The 23336-nt window shown below is 42.8% G+C and overlaps 3 protein-coding genes and 1 long non-coding RNA gene across 7 annotated transcripts; 3 read left to right on the top strand and 1 right to left on the bottom strand.

The window, feature by feature from the left end:
• Window positions 1-612: 612 nt before the first annotated feature.
• On the bottom strand, window positions 613-17312 carry LOC122416186 (phospholipid-transporting ATPase IF). The gene is made up of 19 exons (XM_043428917.1): window positions 17137-17312; window positions 8568-8672; window positions 8230-8484; window positions 7944-8096; window positions 7377-7672; window positions 6330-6544; window positions 5905-6191; window positions 5639-5818; window positions 5295-5442; window positions 5079-5221; window positions 4762-5001; window positions 3793-3935; window positions 3536-3695; window positions 3078-3386; window positions 2761-2947; window positions 2537-2682; window positions 1941-2044; window positions 1635-1860; window positions 613-1160 (listed from the first exon to the last, which is right to left on the bottom strand). The coding sequence occupies exons 1-19, from the start codon at window positions 17137-17139 to the stop codon at window positions 1098-1100; spliced, it is 3363 nt and encodes a 1120-aa protein (XP_043284852.1). The 5' UTR covers window positions 17140-17312; the 3' UTR covers window positions 613-1097.
• On the top strand, window positions 2668-6174 carry LOC122416188 (uncharacterized). 2 transcript variants are annotated; one of them, XR_006262079.1, is made up of 5 exons: window positions 2668-2964; window positions 3177-3955; window positions 4708-4955; window positions 5026-5958; window positions 6045-6174. It is a non-coding gene; the product is annotated as an uncharacterized lncRNA (long non-coding RNA). The 2 variants fall into 2 exon arrangements; XR_006262078.1 differs by having other exon boundaries at window positions 3164-3955.
• Window positions 9114-15274, top strand: LOC122416179 (2-oxoglutarate dehydrogenase, mitochondrial-like). The gene is made up of 13 exons (XM_043428906.1): window positions 9114-9768; window positions 10478-10759; window positions 10893-11103; window positions 11203-11380; window positions 11615-11730; window positions 11816-12098; window positions 12425-12614; window positions 12684-12905; window positions 13049-13325; window positions 13451-13536; window positions 13685-14011; window positions 14444-14731; window positions 15004-15274. Exons 1-13 carry the CDS (start codon window positions 9370-9372, stop codon window positions 15202-15204), a joined length of 3060 nt encoding a protein of 1019 aa, XP_043284841.1. The 5' UTR covers window positions 9114-9369; the 3' UTR covers window positions 15205-15274.
• Window positions 16233-23065, top strand: FucT6 (alpha-(1,6)-fucosyltransferase). Of its 3 annotated transcripts, none has more exons than XM_043428915.1 (5): window positions 16233-16594; window positions 19228-19517; window positions 19757-19921; window positions 20012-20230; window positions 20565-23065. In XM_043428915.1, exons 2-5 carry the CDS (start codon window positions 19285-19287, stop codon window positions 21706-21708), a joined length of 1761 nt encoding a protein of 586 aa, XP_043284850.1. In that variant the 5' UTR covers window positions 16233-16594; window positions 19228-19284; the 3' UTR covers window positions 21709-23065. The 3 variants fall into 3 exon arrangements, with proteins under 3 accessions (XP_043284850.1, XP_043284851.1, XP_043284848.1); XM_043428916.1 differs by lacking the exon at window positions 16233-16594 and adding an exon at window positions 18052-18680 and having other exon boundaries at window positions 19252-19517; XM_043428913.1 differs by lacking the exon at window positions 16233-16594 and adding an exon at window positions 18052-18680.
• Window positions 23066-23336: the final 271 nt, after the last annotated feature.

Raw genomic sequence — 23336 nt, 5'->3', positions numbered from 1 at the left:
AACCTCTCGCATGTGTGCGAAACATTTGCCATTTTGACGACGCAACGATAAGATCGTTGAATTTTCAATACGTAAATAATATTCGTGTTGACAAAACTATAAAAGCGTCGTCTTGAATTCGTTTCGTTCGCGTTATCTTTCTTCGTTTAATTCTGTACAGATTTATTGATTCTTCTCCGCGTTCGCAGTCTTCGACAAAATTATCCAAACTGTGCCACAGTCGACTTAGATATATCTTGAAATTCGAGTCACAGAAGCTTTGTGCGTGTTTTTCATAATCTCTCTTCGGTAATCGTTCTTTTCGCTTCGGTAACTATTCTGAAGGTCGTCAATTTTGTCTAATCAAATAATTAATCGGTACGAAGTGCTCTGAATTTATTGGAACAAGGTGCATTCACATCTTATTTTTGTGCTAAACTCAAAGAATTTGTAGAATTTCGGAAAAGCTGCTTATTCTTGAGAACTGACGGAATTGCATTTTTTTCTTTCCAATATATATCACGTGCTGGAATAAAAATCGCAGGGTGTTTCGTTCAAGTGCTGAAATTTCTTTTTCCTTTTTTTGTTATTCCGCGCAATATGATAAAGTTTGATTTTTTCTATATTCTCAAATACGTAAGAATATATTTTTTATTTTTCCATTTTTGATTGACATTTTATAATAATTTGTACATATTTTGAGCACTTTAGCTCGAGTTCGTTCAAAATTCTGGTGGATTCCATTTTTTCTCAAAACAGAAATCACGATAGAAATGCTTCACGAGCTTATTTTTGTTTTGCGATTCTTACGCACGCTGTGAACAACCCTTAAACTAAAATGTCGATATATAACTGCAGAGGGTAGAGGGGACCGTTAAAAATCAGTATACATATATACATTGAATGCCGGGATCGTAGCGGTGGCGCTGCTCTCCTCGTAAACATTCGACTAAGCTTTCCACGAAATGAAAATACCTTTTTTTTCTCTCTCCATTTTCGTTTTCGTACCGGTCCAACAGACAAGCAGAAACGCGAAGTATGCGAGCCTTTCTACTCTTCATTTCGGCACGCCATTTATTTCCAACTGAGTCTCAACAATTGTTCACACTAATCATGTGTCAAGTGTTTTTTCCCAGAGACAGTTTCCCTCTCCATGGGATGAAGCTCCAACGTCGTTGATTCTATAAAGAAAAAAATATTAAAGTTTCTTTCAAAGCCGAACAAAACTTGGCTGTACTTCTCCAACGAATACATTGAAGTAACACGAGTCGAGACGAGATATTTGTGTTACATTACTCAAAGTCTCGAACAAACGCTAACATCACTGGGTAAAAAAAACCGCCAAAAAAAAATTCATTCGTAGCCATCTTGAAATTTTTGTCACATTCTTTTTCGTTTACATACTTTTGCTATCGGAAACCGAAAAATTGAGTGCAATTTAATCCCGTTGTATAATTGCATAAATTTGACAGAGTGCGTGTTTCCTGGCTTCATTTCGAAATAAGTGTATACATACGTGGCTACAGAATATATTCTCGTGATATACTCGAATCTTCGTACTTTTTTTTTTTACAAATCGCCAACCGTTTTGACGTGACATTTATCATTGTGAATAGTGATTGTGTTTTTTTTTTCATTAACATGAATTATTTCACCTCTGATTCCGAGGTCAAGCTCGCCTCGCTGTAATTAATGCTATTGTCATCTTGGGACGCGTATCTTTGTTCCATGCTGTTGAAAAACATCGGTCTGTAAGCGTTATGTACATTGACCAGAATATCCGGAATGATGCACGTGATTAGAACAACGAAGGTCAGTAACCAGAACGAAGGTGAAATAAGTAGATTATGAAATACTCGTAGCATGTCGCCGTCGTACGTTCTGTAAACAAATACTTACTGTACAAAATATTCATAATAAACGGTGGGAAATACGAAAATTTGTGGATTTTTTTTCCTGACCTTTTCAGCGAGGAATAAACGAGTGTTGTACCGAAAAAAACTATTTCCGATAAAATGACACTCAATATCAGTGGGAAAGTCCAATATGAACTGCGATAAAGAATCTGAAATAATTGATTTTCGAAGTTTTTATGATTTCTCCCATTCTCGTGAATTTTTTGTTGGATCAGTTGGTATATCGCAACCGTGAGTGCGAGAGAGATAGTTGCAAATTTCGCAATCGAAATTCTTTGACACAGTTTGACCGATTAAAAAAAGGCTCTGTAAGTCGATTTTTGCCATCGTTCTGCGTAGGCTGACAGAGCCTTTTTTTAATCGATCAAACTGTATCACTTTGCATACGGTCGCGGAGATATTGAAATAGTATATTACACACCTAGGGAGGGAAAATAGACTACTTCAAACCGCGGGCAGAATTGTCACCCGAGCCGAAGGCGAGGGTGATAAGCACGCGGTTTGAGGTGGTCTAATTTCACTCCCGTGGAGTGTATACGATTTTTCGGTCCGACGCAGGCGGAATGCGGCAACTTCGGCACGCGCAGCGGGCCGAAAGTTGCCACTTTCCGCCCGGAGGGCTGAAAACTTAATTTTCTAACCTGTACATTAGTGACCAATGTGACCAAATGGAAAATGCAGGTGCTAAACGACCAGAAATCCGCTGACGTGTTATTGTACAATATCACTGGATTGATGAGCCAATAAAAGTAGGCCCCAAAGTAGATGGCGCTGGTTTGCCATACGCCTGCGTGTATACAGTGACCGGTTAATCGACTACGAATAATCATCGAATACTGACAGGTTGCAAAAAATTCTAAATTACCGATTAAGACCCAAATTGCAGACTGGAGTGGCGAGAACAAGCGATTTCTCCTGTTCAGTTTGTAGTACTGTGGAAATCGTAGCAATTTATTGGCCGAGTAATCCTGTTCGAGGAGACCAAAACATAAAATTGGCACCGACGTGAAGAACAGATTGAAGCACATTAAAAAAATGCTGTCGTACACTGCCTGAAAGCAAAATTCATGTAAGTCACCAAAAAAGTCATTTCGTTTTACTTATCAGGTGAAAAAGTGCCCAATTCTGCACGAACGTCGAATAAAATAATTTGATAAATCCAAGGAGAGAATAAATGCTAACCTGAGTTGAAAATCCACTGTGAAACCCGAAGCATAATTGGGGCGTTATGAAAACTATGTTTTTGTAAAAAAAATACTGCGCCAAAGTGCTGATTCGTAGATAATACCAGTGGCCATGAACGAGCAGGGCTTTCCTGAGGTACATGAATTTGGAGAATGCAAAATCAGCATTCATCGTTGCCTGTCGACCTTCCTTGCCGATTATTCCGAAACCGACGTGGGCTTCTTGGATCATCGAGACGTCGTTGCCACCGTCACCGATGGCTGCTGTCAAGGGGCGATTTTTTAAGTTCTTGATTAATTGAACGATCTGTAAAATTAAATGATCGAAAAAATGAATCACAAAATCGTTTTTTTTTTCAAAATTTCAGGTATTTAAAAATTTTCATTTATATTCCCGATTCGTTTGTGTCTCGTGGGCAAACGGAATGGAAATAAAGGGCAACCCAATGGATTCACCTCGCACTTTTGCAGCGGTGACATTCTACAGCAGACGACAGAATCGCAGTTCGTCGCTACGATTCGCAGCAATTCAGGAAAATTTTTGTGAGCGATTCCCATGCTCGGGCCATCCATCATGAGTCCGTACTGCCTCAGAGGTTCCAGCTTCAAGCGGCGTCTGCAAAGAGCCAAACATTTATCGCCTCCGGACAAATTCGTCGATCGAAAAATGGCGATCCGCAACCGCTCGTAGGGCCAAAAAATGGCCGACTTACTCGAAGCTCGTGAGAGCTACGAAGCACACTTGCACCGTCGTCTGATCCATGAGCCTCAGAACTTCCGTGCCTCGTTTGAAGTGGCCACAAGAAAATGCGATGTTCTCCGCAGTCTCGGCTTTGTCGCCTGTCAAAACCCACACCTGGCCAACCGATTATTAAGGTACCTCCTGCACTGCATGCTAGTCAAATGAGTGCTAAATTTTCAAAACGCTTTTAGACCAAGTTCAACGTACCGATTAAACTTATTGTTAGTAGATTTTATTAACGTGAAAAAATATTAAAAATTATAGTTTTGCAAAACTATCGACTGACTGATGCAAGTTTCCATGACGACACATTTTCACAGCTATTTTTCGAAGAATCATCTGTATTTTTTAACCGATTTTATTGCACCAAGTCTCATTTTGTTTCTCAACCGATCCGCTACGAATTCACCACGTAGATTTTCCTTTAAACTCATTCCTGAGAGAAATTATGAATGATAAAGTTTTTTCACTCAATGAACAATTAGCTGCGACAGTGAAACGATCGTGTTAAAAAAACCAACTACGCGGTGGATTCATAGAGGACCGGTTGACGAACAAAATCAGACTTGTGGCAATAAAATCGATCGAAAAACGCAGATAATACTTTGAAAAATACCAGTGAAAATGTGTCAGCGTGGAAATTTGCATTAATCAGTTGACGCTTTTGCAAAACTAGCGTTTTTTTTATATTTTTGCATCTCAATAAGATATGCTGTTGTACAAATCCACTGACAATACATTTAATCGGTACGTTATTAAATTTAGCACTCATTTGACTAGAATGCAGTACAGGAGTTACCTTAATCAATGAAAATAAGAATCGAAAAAAAAAATTGTAAAAAAATAAAATTCGAAAGAATGTATTGAAAGATTGTTCATTTTCCAGGAATTTTTGAAAGCACATAGAAGTTTGGATGCTTCGCTCGACGTGGCGGCGCACCTTGATGCCGGCGACTCTCAAACTCTCGAGGGTTTCTTGCACGCCTTCCTGGAGACGATCCTCGACAGCGGTGACCCCGAGCAGGGTGAGGCCTTTCTCCATCGCGTGGTAGGCTCTCTCGACGCGAGCAGTGCGTTCCGGGCCGATTGTTTGTCGCGCGTGTTCGATCGTCCCCGAGAATCTTCTGAACTCCGGTTCGCTCATTTTTTTGTATCCGATGACGAGGGTCCTGAGGCCTCTCTGAAAAAATGAGAATTTCGTCAGGACTTCGTTGATGCCGGGAGGACTTCCGGGGACTTGGGAAGAATGGGAAAAACCTTGGAAAAGTCGGACACGCTCCTAATCGCTTTGTCGACCGCCCCGACGCTCGTCAACGGGAATATCACCGAGTCCGCTCCCTTGCAGTAGAGCCAGACGTCGCCCGCCGAGTCCCTCACGACCACCGACATTCGCTTCCTCTCTGGAACGGAAATCTCGTTAAATTTGCACTCCTGAAAAAGTCGATTTCCCCGAGGCGCGGGGATGAGACTCACCGGAGCTGAATTCGAGGGTTTCGAGCCTTTTGAAGTTGAGCGTCCCGTCGGACGATTTCACTTCGATCTCGTCGCCGGCACACTTGGTCAGGACAACTCCGCACCTCGCACTCGCTTCGACGAGGGCCTTCTCGTCGGCCGAAGCAGCCTCGAATAACCGAACAACAATAATCCACTTTAAATATCGTGAGAACGTAAAAAAAGGCAAAATTCTCGTCCCCGGGCGCACAAACAACAGCGAAAATAATTTCGTTCCCTTGAGTTAGAAAAACATTGAGAAAAAACTCTGAAAACTTTGGATCCCTCGATTGGATCCGCAATAATTTTCGGCCCCTTCGACGAACCTGATACTCCGGCAGGGCTGGATCCATCATGAGAGAGCTGTTGACCCTCGTTACCCTCTTCTGGCGAAAGCTCTCACGATACTCGGCTCGTTTGATGGCGACGCTCGACTGGAGTTGTTCCGGTGCGATGTGGACCGAGTGGCAGAGCGAGAGGCTCATCATCAAGTGCCAGATTTCTGTCTGAAGAATGAGATTTAAAAACGTGAGCGATTATCGATGGGGGAACGAGATTTTCATTGGAGAAGAATTTCAAGTCGTTTCCTCACCGGCCAAGACGTCAATCGGACCGCATTCGCCTCGAGCCCGTCCGCTGGCAGGAGGTAAATTTTTCCATCGCAATCTTTCTCCATGTAAGTCTTGCCATCGACGAAGCAACGTCTGAAGATCATTAAATTTTCTGTCAAAGTTCCAGTTTTGTCGGTGAAAAGATACTCGACTTGGCCGAGCTCCTCGTTGAGGTCCGAAGTGTTGGCGAGCGCTGGCTGGTCGTTCTTCGCGTCGTACATGTCCAAATCCCATCGGAAAAAGAGGGAGCCCAAAAATTTTTGGAGCTCTGTCGACGAAGGGCCAACAAAGGGACGAAAAGTTGGAAGGATTTTATCGATTTTTTCAAATTCCATGAAACTCTTCTTGCGGGGAGACAAAAACGTGACGTAGACGAGAGAAATATGGAAGTGAGGTGGCAACTCACCGACGGAAACGTACAAAGATATGGGCACGATGTAATTGTACAATATCGTGAAGGACAAAGCGTCGAGCAGCGCTCGCCACGACGTGTGCGAACTCTCTTTGCCCAAATAACTATCCCAACTGGCCTTCGAATTCATGTATTCCTTCAGCACCGTCGAAACAAATACTTCCAGCAATAAAATCGCCATGAAAAATAGTACGTGTTTGTTTATCGACCTGAAATTCGAGGGACGATTTCAAATTTTTTCGGTTTTTATGGAATTTCTCATCCCTGAGAATTCTGACGATTAAACGATCGCGGTTCCGAGGGTGTTTCGTTCTTAGGGGGGATTCAAAATCCTCAGGATCTTTGAAGATCATTTTTGAGGTCCAGAATTTCGATAATTTTTCAATAAAATCAGTTTTTTTGCGAAAAATTCATTCCATGCTTGATCAGGAATGAAAACGTTAGTTTTTTCCTTTCACATTTAGAATCTTGACTTTGCCTCTGACTCGAAAAATTTGTTCTTCCGTTTCAAGTCCCATTAAGGTAGATCGTGCTCGAAGGATCGTATTTTATCGGTGTCTAAATTGGGTCGATCTTTACTCCCTAATCAAATCATTTTAAATTAATGTCAGAATTATTCATTCGAAATGGTGAATACGTTTTTTCAACTTATCTCATGGCAAATGAAATTACAAGCCATTTCGCAAATTTAATTCGTCCCTGGCGAAAGTACTACAGTATTTTATGTAAAAAATCGCATTAGAGAACGCAAAAGGGAGAACACAACGGAAAATGGATCAAGAAAAAAGTGTAAATAAAAAGACTGCGACGACAGGAAACCTTCGTTATATACTTCATTGTCATTGTGTACGTTTTTCGTAAACTTCGTAAGAAGCGTTCATTCGTTATATGGAAAAATGAACGATTTTATCCAGTCCCTATAATCCTGTGTATTTTTCTGCATATTTAAACACGTTTACCTTCAATTTGAAACACGTTTTTAAGAAAATCGTTTCGTGCATGAAATACCTTGAAAAAGTTGCTTAAGGGTTTTATACAAACTTTTCAGCCGTGGAGAATTTGTTAGCGGTCATCTTCGAATTGAGTGACAACTTGGTGTCTCGTCCGGTGTAAACAGCTGTCCCTATCACGTATTCGGTGTCCTTGAGCTTGGCTCCGCGAAGCAAAACGTTATCGATCGTCAGAGAAGTCGTGACTGGTTCACCAGCGAAATGGATCTCCAATTTTCCATAAAATTCGTAAAGATTCGGCAAAGGATGTTGACACGTTACAATGCCCTCCAAGGAGACGATGCTCTCCGTCGGCCAGGAAGAAATCGCTTTCGGTACGAACAGAGTCTAATAAAATCAACGAATCCCCATCACTTAAAAATTTTGATTAATTCTCGAATTTTATTTTTCAACGATATTTTCATTCGATTGACAATCAAATGATAAGACAATTGAAATAATTTAGTGACGATTCGTCGATTCAATGAATAAATAAAAAATTGGTCAATTCAAATGGTTTTTTTTTTTAATTGAACGATAATTTTTCATTCTCCATTGGAATATATTTAAAGAGGCAAAAATGAGGCTACGAGTGGCTTAAAAAAGTGCAAATTTTCACCTTCAAATTCGTTTCTCCGTCGAGATTCGAGGTCGTGACGTAGCAGCATCCGGTGCTTTCGCTACTGTGAAGAATTATTAAATCGCACGGTACATCTTCGTCGCGTTGTACTTTTACTAAATCCCCAACGACTATTTGTTCGCAGTGAATTTCCTGACGAAAAAACCAGCAATTCATAGATCGAAAAAATATGAAATTTTCGAGTAGCTGAGCCGAGCAAAAAGCAACATTTTCAAACCCCAAATGGCTCTTCTGCGACTTGCCATCGAAAATGTGAGTTTCTTACCTGGAGGCACTTGTTGCGAATAACCTTAACGGGGGTCCGATTGACGATTTGGTCCGAGCGATAGCGCAGATAATCCTCGTAGCCCTGCTTGCAGCCGGTGACCACGATGACGAAGGTCAAAGGCAACAAACTCGTGGACGGCAGGACGGGGGAGTTTATCGTGAAAGCGAGGACGGCCATGACGAGGAAGTAGCAATTCGCAATCCGGCGGAATTGCTCGAACAGATTTTTCGGTATGAAATTCCAGAATGTGTACTGCGCCACGGAACAAACAAAAAAAAAACGAAATTCAAGTTGCGAGAAAACTTGGCTTCGATTTTCCCCAGAGTTTTCGTTACCTTGTGGGAGGTGATTCGATTCCGTGGAAAAATCGATTCTTCCGGGACATTGTCGGGCTTTACGTCGATGATCCGGTGCTCGGTGAGCGCCGAGTTCGAAGCGCCCTTGAAAATAGAACGAGAAATAAGTTGCAACGGAACGAGGGGCCTGGGAGGGACGATTAAAACGTGGAGCTTCAATAAACTTGCTGTTTTATAAAATTCACGAAGGATGCGATAAAACGAACTGTTGAGGAAGTTCCGGCGCCGTGCGGCGACGAGCGGAGTCGGGGCTCGGGGGTGAACGCGCTCGGAAGCTCGAGCGGTTCCGGGAGCGGCGGACCGCTCCGCTCTGGGGGTCGATCGGCTCGAGCTCAATTCCCTCGATTCATGAATGGTCGGTAGTCGACGCTTCATGATTCTGGGGGCCGGAAAAGTCCGGGAATTCGATCATTTTTCTCGAGATCAGAGTCGCAGCCGGGAGGTTAACTTTCGGGGCTCGCTCCTGCTGAAGGCAGTGAAAATCTGCTGCTTGAAGTTGCTCCCTCGAGAAGGACTCTCGAAACTGTCTGCCCACTCGCCTCTCGTTTTTTTATTTCTCAATGAAAGAAAGAAGAAGGAAGAAAGAAGAAGAAGAAGCAGCGGCGCGCGCGTGAATTGAAAACAGGAAAGAATCGCCGTCGAACTCGAGACAAACGTCATGCCAGTTAAGGAAAAATTCAGCATATTTTCACTCCTAGAATTCGAGGCCCTCGGAGCTTCGGCGATGTAACGAATCGGCCGATTATCGTCACCGAGAACGGGCAAAACAAATGGAGAAAAGATGTGGTCGGTGTTGCGAGCCTGCGAGAGTTGCCGGTTCGCAATGCGGCCCAATTTCTCACGCTGGCTTTTACCGCGCTCCAAACACCGCAACGATTCCTTTCTCAACCCCAACAACAGCCAGTACATCGATCACATGTACCAACTGTGGCGGAACGACTCCAAATCCGTCGATCCCTCTTGGGACCATTACTTCAAACTCATGACTTCCGACGCTCCCCTTAAGTCGCACGAGAGCCCGCTCAGCCTGCCCGGGAGCAAGAACACCCGGCCCTGGGTCGAGGACAAACCTCAGGCACGAGCCCTCGTGCCTCCGAGGGATTTGGGAACCTCGCAGACCGGAGCCGCCGGCAGCGGGGGCTCGGAACTCGACATCGATGCAACCATTCGGGCTTATCAGGTACTCAAACTTTTATCAAAAATCGTCCTGACGAATCGGAGCGTGAATTTTTTGCGCAAAAACGTTTAAAAACACTCATTTTTCAGTAATAAAGTTATCGTACGTTACGGAGCTCGCCCCGTGTGGCAGCCAATTTTTTTTCGGGCTTTTTCGCGATTTTTTTGCGGCGAGAAACACATTGCAGAATTTTGAAATTTGAAGGGTTCATTTATCGGTAGCTCTGTGGTAGACTTTTATAGAACTTTTATAGATCGGTTAATCCGAGACGAAAAAACGAAAGATTGTTTTTATTTGTGAAGGAGTGGCTATCCCGTGAACTAAAATCATTCAAAATTTTAATTTTTCATTTAAAAATATGGAAAGTTGAAGGATTTTCCATATTTTTAACCCTACACCTCATGTGCCTTTTTTCATACCCTCAACCTCATGACCGGGGTTTGAACGCACCCCACTCTTTTTCTGCTTATAAATCCGGTCCTACGATGCTAAACTGACTTTATCCTACACCATTTTCTTCGTTTTTTTATAACGAAAAGAATGATGTACGATAAAACTAATTTCAATTGAATTTATATATAAAAAAATCCTTCGATAATCAGTCGATAATGTCGCTTGTTAGGACGGGAGCGTAGTTTGAAGTTCGCGTGGAGTGTGCTCACACCCCAGTCATGCGTTCTAGGGTTAAAGATCTGCTTTCTTTTTTTCTCAGGCTCGAGGGCACTTGATAGCGGACATCGATCCGCTGGGAATTCAAAATCCGGAATCGTCGAAGCTGCAGGGGACGCCGAACCTGCCTCCGGCCGTAGTGGTCCGTCAGCATCTCAGTGGAATGACGGAATCGGACATGGACCGAGAGTTTCCGTTGGGCTCGATCACGATGATCGGGGGCGATAAGAAGAAGCTTCCACTTCGCGAAATTCTCACGAGACTGAACGAGGTTTACTGCGGCCATTTGGGGCTCGAGTACACTTACATCCACGATTTGAACGTGGTCAGTAAAACGTTCGATCAAAAGATTGACAGAAATAAAATGACTTTTCGAAAAGCTTCGTTCCGGGCTCGATTTTTCGCTGAAACATTGCGACATCTCGGATCTAAATTCATTCTGAATTGTGCGTCGTCAGCTAGACTGGTTGCGACAGAAATTCGAGGTACCAGGAGCCTGGCAACTGCCCCCGGAGCACAGAAAGTGGATTTGGATGAACATCATGCGAGCCGTCACCTTCGAGAGTTTCCTCGCCAAGAAATACGGCACGGAGAAGAGGTTCGGACTCGAGGGCTGCGAGTCGTTCGTCCCTGCGGTCATGCAGTGCTGCGAAACCTCCGCTGAAAATGGTCAACAATAAAAGCAATTCTAGAGGCTCGAGGAATCGACAATTTTGTAAAAAAAAAAAAAAAAAAAAAAAAAACTCTTTTCATTTGCTGACGATTCAGGGGTCGAAACTGTCGTCATCGGAATGGCGCACAGGGGGCGACTCAACACTCTCGTCAATATATGCGCGAAACCCATGAACCAATTGTTCTCGCAATTCAATCCGATCGACCTGGAAGGTCTGGGATCCGGCGACGTCAAATACCACCTGGGCACGCACTCGGAAAACCTCTTGGAGAGGTAAAAACCCAAAAGTCTGTTACCAACGGTTGAGCTCTGTTTCCGTCCATTTTTTCGTATTACAGCATACCGAAGTCTCAAATTTTTAGCTCATTTTGCCATTGTAATCGAACGTTTTTTTCTAAACTTTGTCAATTTGTTTTTCCTTTACTTTGAAATTTTTGTATTTTTTGATAAAACGAGCATTCGATGAAACTCGAATGATTTTTTATATTGACAAATGAATGAATGGAGGAGTGGCAAGAGAATCAGGATCGCGATGATGGCAAATCCGTCTCACCTCGAAGCGGTCGATCCACTGATCGTCGGTCGTGTCAGAGCGGAGCAGGTTGCCAAAGGCGATGTTCGGAGTGGGTGAAAAATCATAAGAATTCCAAGCACTTTGAGCTTCCGTCTTTTTCCTCATTTGAAAACTCGGAAACGTGAATTTTTAAGGCGAAAAATCGGTGGCCATTATCGTTCACGGGGACGCAGCTTTTGCCGGTCAAGGAATTTGCTACGAGACGATGCACCTGACGAATTTGCCGGAGTACACGACCGGCGGCGTCTTCCACTTCGTCATCAACAACCAAATTGGCTTCACGACCGATCCGAGGTACTCGAGGTCGTCGGCGCACTGCACCGACTGCGCGAGGGTCGTAAACGCTCCGATTTTTCACGTCCACGCTGACGACCCCGACCTCGTCGCGTACTGCAGCAAAGTCGCTGCGGAATACAGGTTATCCTAGAACTTTAGTCTTAGAAGGAATCCAAAACGTTGAGCCTCCTAGAAAATTTATTGGCTTTGATTTTCCATCGAATGAAACGATCCTGGAGGCTCGGCAGGTCCGAACAGCAAGTCTCGGTCGAGATTTGGCCTCGAGTGGACGGAAGGGACCCGGATTGAGTGCCGAATGGAAAAAGTCACGTCGGGACTCTAAATTCGGGCCTCGCTCGTGCACTCGAGTCCACGAGCCCCGATATCGGAGCCCTCAGGAAACTTTCCAAGCCTCGCTGCTCCTCCAGGGTGCTAATGAATTGATGAAAAGAACGAAATTCCTTCAGAGCGACGTTCCACAACGACGTCGTCCTCGATATCGTTGGCTACCGACGAAACGGTCACAATGAAATGGACGAGCCGATGTTGACGCAGCCGATCATGTACAAACGCATAAAACAGCACGCGAACGTCCTCGTTGTTTACACCGAGAAGCTACTCAAGGATGGAATAATCGACGAAGCATTCGCCAAAGAGGTAAAGGTCGAGGATTTTTATTTGAAAATTCACACTCGATAAATCGACCTCGATTCCTCGAATCAACAGCAAACCCAGAAGTATCTCGAGCACTGTGAATCCGAATTCAAAAAAGCTCAGAGCATCAGCACCATGCAGATGAAGGACTGGCACGACGTGCCGTGGACCGATTTCTTCGCTCAGCAAAGCCCCGACAAGAAAATTCCGCCCACCGGGATCGACGAGGACGTCATAACCAAAATTTGCTCCGCCGTCTCCGTCGTTCCGGCCGGAATTGAAGCTCATAGCCAAGTGAGTCTCCGTACCCGAGAACGACTGATGAAATATTGAAAATTAGGGATTTTGAGGACGCCAAAAATTTCGACGTTTCCCCAATCCCCGACGATTGGTTGGATTTCTCGATGAAAACTTTCTCGTCTCGTTCACCGAATTAGGTTCACAGAGTCCTCGATAAACGAAAGAAGATGACGGAGGCTGGACAATTCGATTGGGCGATGGGCGAGAACCTGGCGATTCTGAGTCTCCTCAAAGAAGGTCACCACGTTCGTCTCTCGGGCGAGGACGTCGAGCGTGGAACATTCTCACACAGAATTCACGTAATCCACGATCAGATGGAAGACAAAAAGTGGAAAAATATATTGCACGATGTTTTTGCCAACCAAGCCTTGTACACGGTCACCAATTCTTCCTTGTCCGAATACGGAGTTTTGGGTAATCGACTATCGTCGCAGACAAAACATTTTACAATAAACGAAACTTTTCAACGAGCAAACTCCTTTGAGTGCGCACCTTCGGCGTGTCTTTAATCAAGTTTTCGCATCGTTGTTGATCCGAAGGTTTCGAGCTCGGTTACGCCGCGTACGATCACAACACCCTGACGATATGGGAAGCGCAGTTCGGCGACTTTGCCAACACCTGCCAGGTAGGAATTACCGAATTTCCTCACTTTACCGGCGAGCAGCATCCGATCTTTGGAGCTTTTAAAAATCGAGTAAAAACTACGAAAGATAAATAATAACGATCGAGAGGAAAAAGCCTCGTAATCGATTTTTTTTTCGTTCTCTAATCAGGTCATCATCGATTCCCTGCTCTGTTCCTCCCAATCCAAGTGGGGCAAGCAAGTCGGTTTGGTTCTTTTTCTACCTCACGGCATGGAGGGCCAAGGCCCCGAGCATTCGTCAGCTCGACTTGAGCGATTTCTTCAGCTGGCTAACGAGGATTGTACTCACATGCCTGAAGCACCCAAATCCGGAGATTCTTCCGCGAAAGATTCGTGCGAGGAAATCATGTCGCGTCAGATATTCGAGACGAACTGGATCGTCTGCAATCCCACGACTCCGGCGAATATTTTTCATGCTCTGCGCCGTCAGATTCTTATGCCTTTCCGCAAACCGTTGGTCAGTTTCGTGAAACAACATACAAAGTCCACTTTTTCATCGAGCCTAAGATTGAGTTGCAAAGGAAAAGTTGCCGAGTTTTGAGAAGCGACGCGAGGTTCGACAGTCGCGCGAAACACTCCGCTGTCGCGATGCCCGTTCGCGAACTTATCGCTCGCTCTTCGGCAAGCTTATTTCGCTGGAAAATAATGCAAGTGCCTGCGATAAGCGACGCTCTTAGCATTTTCGTTGCTTCCGAACGTCGCCGAATCGACGAATGTCGTAAAAAGCGTTTGAAAATCGATTGAAAAGAATGTTCACTGATTTTTTTGGCGATTATTGCGTAATGCCAGGAAAATCGGTGCCCCTCGAGAATCGAGAAGGGGAAAAATGCTTCGAATCCACGATTTTCGGAGCCTTTTTTAAAAAATCCACTTTTTGTTGCTTCTCAAGATCGTCATGACCCCGAAATCGTTGCTGAGGCACCCGATGGCGGTTTCGCCTCTGGAGGAAATCGCGAGCGGTTCCTCCTTCAAACCGATTTATCCGGAGAGGGGAACGAAGGAGGATTCGACGGTCGAGAAAGTGGTGCTGTGCTCGGGCAAGGTTTACTACGACTTGGCGAGCGAGCGGAGTCGCAGGAAGCTCGACGAACGGATCGCGATCGTGAGGATCGAGCAGCTCTGCCCTTTCCCCTTTCATCTCGTCGCCCGCGAAGTATCGAGATACTCGAAACCCAAGGTGAGTTCGCACCGGAAAGACTCTCACTCGGCCGACGAACTTGCGGCTCGGTTCCCGCCGCCCTTTTACAATTTACTTCGCATTCTGAAGCCCGGTGAAAAAATGGCTTTTCTCGTCGAGTTAAACGGACAGAAAAGCCCGAGCCGGGGCGAGGCTGGGATTGCTTTCACAGTCGTTGAATCAAATCGCTATCGGCGTTGATCGTAAAGATTGATCCGCGTCTCTCGGCAAGGTCAATATTTGATAAAATTGTGTTTTTACCGAATTGACAGATAATGTGGCTGCAGGAGGAGCACAAGAATCAAGGAGCCTATTACTACGTCAGAGACAGATTGGCTCTCGCCCTTGGAGTGCCCTTAGAGTCAGTCAAGTACGGCGGAAGACCGATTTCGTCGTCGCCAGCGACCGGGAGCAAGGTCATATACAAGCAGGAGTACGAAGAGATGATTTCGGTGGCCATGAGTCTCGATTGAAAGCTTTCGGCGAAAGGAGAATGAAATTCCCGATGTACACGCCGGTGGAAATACACGCGTCGAGCAATTATCGTTGCGCTCTTATTCTCGTGCTCGTTCGCGAGCACTTTTTCAGATAATCAATGCTACGATATCGTGTCGGAAGTCGCTGCAATCGCGCTGCAGAGATACGCGATCGGGCTTATTTCAGCGTTAGGATTAAATGGAAAGAGCCGCCTCTGCGCGAAATAAGCTAGTTTTTAACCCCCCGAATACGGTCCAAGGAGTTTAGTGAAAAATTGTCGACTCACCGGGATGCTTCGGTACTCGAAACGCCGGTTTTTACACATAAATAACAGACAGGCGTTTGGGCCTGGTATCGGCGAAAGAAAGAGCGATTAATCGAGCGGAATCGCGAACGAGTGACTCGGGGCTTTGCCGAGCGAAGCTAGACCGAGAAAAAAGCTTTCAACTTGATGCTCGATATGAATATTGCGATTTAATGCTAATGCTGCTTATTCGCTCGTTCCTTCGAGGCGTCTGGGCGCCGCCTCGACGGAGCGCTCGACTCGTTGCCGCTGCAGCTCTTTCCTCCCATCGCGCGCAGCACGACGAGAGAGCGACGCGAGCGTTAATAAAATTCACGCGATCGCGAGCCCACGCGCCCGCTGGATTTACCTTCTAATGAGAAATTCTCGCACCTCCGATCTCTCCGTCGCTCGCAATACCGCTCTTCCCCGCTCGATGCACGAGCCTTTTCCACTCGAAGCAGCGCGCTCTTCTCGAAACCTTCCAATTCAATGACGCTGAAGTTTCCAACGTTGGAGTCCAACGAAATGATCGAAAGAAACTCTCCAATAATTCCAGTCATTTCTCTATTTTGTTCTCTGCCAAATTTGCGATTCGTAGTTTTTCAAGCTGCACCAACGATTCGTGAAATAAAAAATTGGTGAATTACAAACGTTTTTTTCGTTCATTTCGTTGGACTCCAACGTTGGAAACTTCAGCGTCGTCCAATTCAATTTTTTCGCCCTTCAGATAACCTTCGTTTCGCTCTGTTTTCTCCCTCGGCCGGGGGGGACTTTTCGGGGCGCTCATTAATTTCCGTCTTTTCGTCGAGAGTTTTCGCGAAATGTTTTTGGCGGGAAAATCCGCGCGGAAAGTCCGGACGCGCGGGGTTACGACGAGGGTCGCTTTCGACTGTAATAACGATAAGAAAAGTGCGCGAAGAAAAGTGCATTATTGAGGAAACGTTCGTTATCGGAGTTTGCTTAGTCGCGACAAAAGTGCTTCGGAATATTCGAATGGAGATATCGATACAAACATCGTCGTGAGTGAGCGTATGCGAGTGGAGATTGCGAGTGGCGGAAATCGGAATTCAAGGTTGCTCCGGTGGAGCGAGATCTCGGAGGTGAGAAACTCAGGTTCGAGTATTCGGGGACCTTTTTTTTGAGGATCGAAAGACGTTTGGAAGGCGCGCCCCGAGGAGCGAGAACGGCGCACAGTTTCGGGGGAGTGAATCGAGGCAAAATTATTTCGACTTTGGAGCGATTTTCATTCGAGTTTTTTTATTTTTTTATTTCGTGCTCGTCGTTGTTTGGAAATTAAAGGTTTTTTTTAAACGACTGGATGGACCTTTGCTTTTGGGGATCGATTCCTCGAAAATCGATAAGCAGCTTGGACGAGGCCGAAGATCTTTTCGAAGATAAAATCCATCGAATGGAGCGCGAGGTTTCATTTATAGCGATTAAATTTCGAAGAATTCGCTGTCACTGTAATCGACTTTACGACGAAAAGTACTTGCAAGTTAAGAAATCAGCTTGGAGCTAACGATCACGAGTAAAAAAACGGTTTTGCAGTCCCCAATTTATTTTTAATTGGAGTTTAAGATTTTTTAGAGGTTTCAGGTTTTTAATAATTCGGTCCGAGGAACTTGGTTAATTTTTTACTCACCATTTGAGATTTTTCAATTCGCAATAAGAATTCTCTTTGATCTGCGCGAACTTTCAAAAGCAAACATATAATTGAAATGTGATGAATTAAGAAAAAAACATTTCAGTATTCGTTTATTAAGTATTTTTTTTACATTTGTGAACAACGTTTGAGACAACGAGGGGAACGAGTTAGACGCGAAGTTTGACGGTTTTACAATGGTAATATCGAAAGCGCGCGCGCCACACGACTGTCACACGCATTTGCCTCATTGCTGGATACAAAATCAATTTCCTTTTTTTTTATTAATCTAGGAGCGCGTACCTCCTCTCGACTCCCGCCAATAAAAGATATCAACCGCGACTCGGTAACTATTGGCAACTCTCGTGTATGTTTTAATCCGCGAGATAACTCTCCGAGAAACCCGCCTGACTGGTTTCATTTATCTATGCATCACTATATGAACACAGGTTGAATTATATCACGAACAAACACAACACTTTTCGCTTATTCTTTCCGGGAACACGGGAGAGCTCACTTGTTTATACCCGTATAAAAAGAGCTTATCGAGCGAACTTCGAGGATCAGGCCTGGTGAAAAAATCTTGCAAACATATTCTTTTTGAAGATTCGGCTATTCGCGTTTCCCGCCAAGATCTCAGGCATCGAGATTCCGGAGGACTAAACTGCTCGTCGGAGCTTTGTTGCACTCGCATTGTCAGTTTTAATTTATAACCAAAAAAAAACATCACGACTCAACGAAGTGTGATCAACAATACGCTAAAGAGCAATTATCTAGATGAATGACGTTTCGATTTCCAAATATGCTTGGCTATATGGAAAAAAATCGAATTCAGTTTCTCTATATTTATAACGAATTATTTAAACAGTGAATTACATTATTGAATTAAACTCCCGACTACCCGAAAATTCGGAATACGAACGGGCGCCGTTGCTGACACTGAAACAGCAGAGCGCATGTGCACGAAACTATCATGGGTGTCCATGGACAGACAGCGCTATTGGGTGGCCGTGGCCAGTGTACTCGTTGTTCAGTCACCTTCCGTTTCGAACATGAAACGTGTAAAAAAAAAACATCATTGATGGTCTAACATGTAAACGTCACACACTCGTGAAACATTCGTAAATCCCCCTTGAAGTGGTTACATAGCAATGACTATTTCTGTACGACTAAACCTCTGTGAACCCGACAGGAACTCATAAACGTTTCCGCGTGTACCGGAATCGCGTTGGATGTTTTAAATGTTAACTCTTTTTATATTTTCCATCGACATGAATACCATTGACACCAGTTGATCATTGAAAAACATGCGATTTATCAGTTTTATGTAATGTCGTTATGAAAAATCGTGCTTTTATTATCTCATGAGCGTCATGAAGTACAAGTGGCATTAGAACACATCCAGTTGTTTCTTCTTGTTACGGCTATACAATTTGCCTTACAAAACATCATAACGCTCGTCACATATATATGACAATGCGAACGAAATTGTTAAAGAAAAACGGGAATAAAAATGCAACATTCATTTGATCAGCGAGATCCAGGTAAATGAATCCATTAGATATATTTTGACACAATTCACAGTCTGTAAAAAATCAATAATAATTATAACAATAATATAATAACATATTAATAAATGTACAATAACGTTCGTGTTATTGACAATTTAATAATACTTTTATATTCAATTTCATCAGTTTGTGAGTTTTTGAAATCCAAGCTTCTGCTCATATTTTTTTTTTACATCTTGATCCGCTTATTCGAATAAATTTTTACTGGCAATAATTATTTGATAGAAAAACTAAATTTCCATAAATTGAATATTGCAAATCAAAACCAAATCGCACAACTGTGAATATGTTAAAGAAAGAATGCAGTGCTTTACACACAAAAAATACCAGATAAAATGTATGGGAAATGAACATTGTACCGTGATAATGAATATGAAATTAAAAAAAACAATAATAATGCAGGTAACCGAGTTGAAGAATACTTGAATATTCATTCTGTTAGTACGATTATCAATATGATTGTATCGATTTGAACTTTGTTAGAAAGAAAAACTTTGAACATTTGAAACTTGTCTTCCAGTGGTAACAAGATTGTAAAATTTAGTTCCGAGCCACTTCTCACCGTTCCTCAGAAACCATGGCGCTGTGGACAGGGAGACCAGGATTGTTGAGAAAACTTGGAATCATTTTGCTCGGCGCTTGGCTACTGGTTTTGATACTTTCAGTTTCTCATGTATTTAGAAGCAATACTCTATCCTCTGAAAACTCAGTATCAAATAACAGAGATAACTCGCAGCGCCTTGCACAGATGGCCAATGAATTTGAGATACTCAAAAAACAGAATGAAGCACTTGCCAATTTATTATTAGGGTAAGGAATATTTCCCAACTACACTGTGTTCCTACTTCATTATTTTTTTATTTGAAATACTTGCTGTAAAAATATGTTCAATCATTTAATGTTGAATGAAAAAAAAGCGCAGTCTCCATTCTATTCTCCATTTCAAAGGTGCATCTCCATTTTCTTAAAGCATCTTTGATACAAATGTTTTCCTACAACTCATTAACCTAAAACATTCTTTAAAGTAATATCTATTAAATACTTCACAGAGATGGGACAAAAGGTGCAAATGAAAATAATTTAGTATCCACACAGGATAAATTGTCGATTCTTTACAATTTACTGGGTCAACAAGGAAGCGAAAAATTCAATGCTCCTTCTTCGGAATATGAAGAATTGAGACGCAGAATACGCAACAATGTTCAAGAGATGTGGTCAGTATCAATGAAGTTTGTTACAGAAATTGAAATATTCTGAAAATAAATTGCTATCATTTATTTACTCTTCTCTTTCTTGAATTTCAGGTATTATGTTAATGCTCAATTAAGTAAAGCCAAAAAGAAAGTTGATTCAGTAGGAGCGGAGCAGCATAATAAAGACTTGGATGAAGCCCTTAAAATGATTTGGGAACACAAAAAATCACTGATTATTGATTTAGATAAATTAGGCAAAGCCGATGGGCATGAAGCATGGAGAGAGAAAGAAGCCAAAGACTTATCGGACCTTGTGCAAAGACGATTTAGGTATGCAACAAATTATTACTTCTTTCAAGAATATTCTAGTCACAAAATTACAGCAATTATGCTTCATTACAAGCTTCAAGATTTGTTGTTTTTCTATGTAAAAATCGTCACTGAATACATGATCGAGTTTACTACAAACTCCATCCATATGCAAAGAATTGGATTTCATCGACATCAAAAACTGTTTAAAAGAAACGAAGAAAATCGACAAACCCTCAAATGGTTCGAAATCGATAAAAACCATGCGTTCCAAAGTTCAAAACTTTGTAAATTCAATAAAAAAAAATACCAGATTTCATCAGTAAAACGTTTGAAATTCCGATTGCTGTTTCAGATATCTGCAAAATCCAAGCGACTGTAACAAAGCGAAAAAGTTGATATGCAGTTTGAACAAAGGATGTGGTTTCGGTTGCCAAATTCATCATTTAACGTATTGCTTTCTCGTTGCATACGGAACGGAGCGAACATTGATACTGAAATCAAAAGGCTGGCGGTATCACAAGGACGGGTGGGAGTCGGTTTTCAAGCCAGTGAGCGACACGTGTACGTCGACGAGTGGAGCGTCGCATAGCAATTGGCCGGGTGACATAACGAAGCAAGTCGTGTCGCTGCCAATCGTCGACAACGTTTATCCAAAACCAAAATATCAACCGCCGAGTGTGCCAGCGGACATTGCGGCGAGATTAGAAAAAATACACGGTCACCCGATAGTGTGGTGGGTCGGTCAGGTTCTGAAATATTTGATGAGGCCTCAAGAGAACGTGAAGAATGTCCTGGATTATTCCAAGGAAAAGCTTGGCTTCGAAAAACCGATAGTCGGAATTCACGTGAGGCGAACTGACAAAGTTGGTTCTGAGGCGGCTTTCCACGATATCCACGAGTACATGGTCAAGGTTGAGCAGTACTTCGATCAACTGGAAGAACCTCCTTCAGTGAGAAGGGTATTTATCGCGAGCGATGATCCAAAGGTTATTACAGCAGCGAAAAAAAAGTACCCGAAGTACGAGATAATCGGTGATCCCGAAGTTGCCGAAACGGCTTCGGTTTCCCGTCGATATTCCGACTCCTCGTTGCAGGGCGTAATCGTCGATATCCATTTGCTGTCGATGAGCGATTATCTCGTGTGTACTTTCAGCTCGCAAGTCTGTCGCGTCGCGTACGAGCTAATGCAAACTTATCACACCGACGCTTACGACAAATTCGCTTCTCTCGACGACATTTGGTATTACGGGGGTCAAAATTCTCATCCGCATGTCGCTATACACGATCATAAGCCCCGCAGGCCCGGCGAGCTCGAACTTCGTGTCGGTGATTTGCTCGAGGTTTACGGCAACCATTGGGATGGATTTTCCAAAGCGCGCAATACACGAACCAGCATGACTGGTCTTTATCCTAGCTTCAAAGTTAAAAACCCCGTAGCTGCGGTCGAATTTCCCAAATACCCGGAAGTCCCGCTGACCGAAGATCGCAACTTGTGAATCATGTAAATCCTTATTTATCTTTTGCAAACTTTACTACCGTTTTTTTTTCTTCGAACGAAAAGCGTCGAATCACTGCAATCGGGCAAGTGTCTTCTAGGGCCCTGAAAATGCACAATTTTTCAGTCAGTCGTAACACTTTTGTGAGCTCCTTTGATCGCAGCAACAACGGCCTAGAGATTCGGTCGAAACGCACCTTTTCTCTCTCAGAACTATCGATAATGAGAATAGATTGTGTCGAATCCACCACTGTTTTAGACATTTGAAAAAAAAAAAAAAAAAAACGGAAAGCAGGTTACTGTAATTATTGAAACTTTTTACTATCTTTTGACTTCTTTTACTCTGCAAACTTTCCTATTAAGTGCTAGTGACCGAACTGTATTGTCACTGCGTTCAAGCGAAATGTTTTTTCTGATCTCTTTTTTGTTGCACACAAACAAGTTTTTGTTTACTATTGTGAATGGCTTTATAATTGTTAAACTAATGGATTAACGAATTCACTGGGTTAATTGTTTGCTTTTAACGGACATTGAAGATTTTCTATGAAGTTTGTGCCAACGAAGCAGCATATAGACCACAAACGATTCACTTTATGCGTGCTGCTTTTTTTTATCATCAATATATAAGACCGTAACGAACAAATAGCTCCAATCACTACGTGAAACTCTTGACATTCAAACCCTTGAAATACTCTTAGAGTTCAGAATCCTTCAGGAAAATTTTGGTTCAAATTTGATTGCCTGGTTTTTTTCGGATTTCCATTTTTGCGGTGACCAAACTGGATTTTTGCATTGGAAAATAATGAAACATGATATACAAATCATTCAAAATTGGGTAAAAGTCTAAAACAGTTTAGCTTGAAATTCAAAATCTTTTCTGGACTAAATCAGACCCTGAAAAGGTTTCGTGTAACTACAGGAACGTGCACACTTTTTGAGGGTTCAAGTCCAAACGGTTGTTATTGTTGTTCCGATGCATTTATAATGACTTGTTAAAGCCAAGTCGTCGAAAATGAATACTATTTTAGCTATAAAAAATTGATAAAGAAAAAACGTCCTATGAAATCATCCGCAGCTATATTCCACAATAATTGAACTCGCAAAGTTCACTCCCTGTTGGATTTAACTTGTCAACGAAAAATATTTGGGCTAAAACTGATCAACCCATCGATTATATAAATACGTAAAGTATAGACAAAAAAAGCTAAATAACGAATGTATTTTTAAAGTTTGGGTGTGTGTGCACAGCGAGCTGGGCTTGTGGCCTATTCAGATATTCGGCAAATTGCCCTATGTATCATATATACATTGTAATATATTTTATACTGATATGAGAAATAAACGAAATCAAATGATAATTGTTATCCTGGAGTTACAAATTTTTGAACAAGGCACACAAAAATAAATATTTGAAACGACGAAAGTTCTCCAACGGAAAAAACAAACTAATTTACCTTCTGTCGATGCTGATATACCTAAAAATTAAGCTATTCAACAGCCCTCGCAACCGATCATCAGATCCGAAAGTGTGAAAAATAATCAGTCTTTCAATCGGTATATATATACGCAGAATTATTAATATACATTGAAAAAGTACGAAAATTTGTTTATGGGAATGTATTACCATTC

This window comes from Venturia canescens, chromosome 9 (genome assembly GCF_019457755.1).
Source record: "Venturia canescens isolate UGA chromosome 9, ASM1945775v1, whole genome shotgun sequence".
In the NCBI taxonomy this organism is placed as follows: domain Eukaryota; kingdom Metazoa; phylum Arthropoda; class Insecta; order Hymenoptera; family Ichneumonidae; genus Venturia; species Venturia canescens.
The sequence above is the reverse complement of the archived record's forward strand: the minus strand, read 5'-3'. Positions and strand labels throughout refer to the sequence as shown.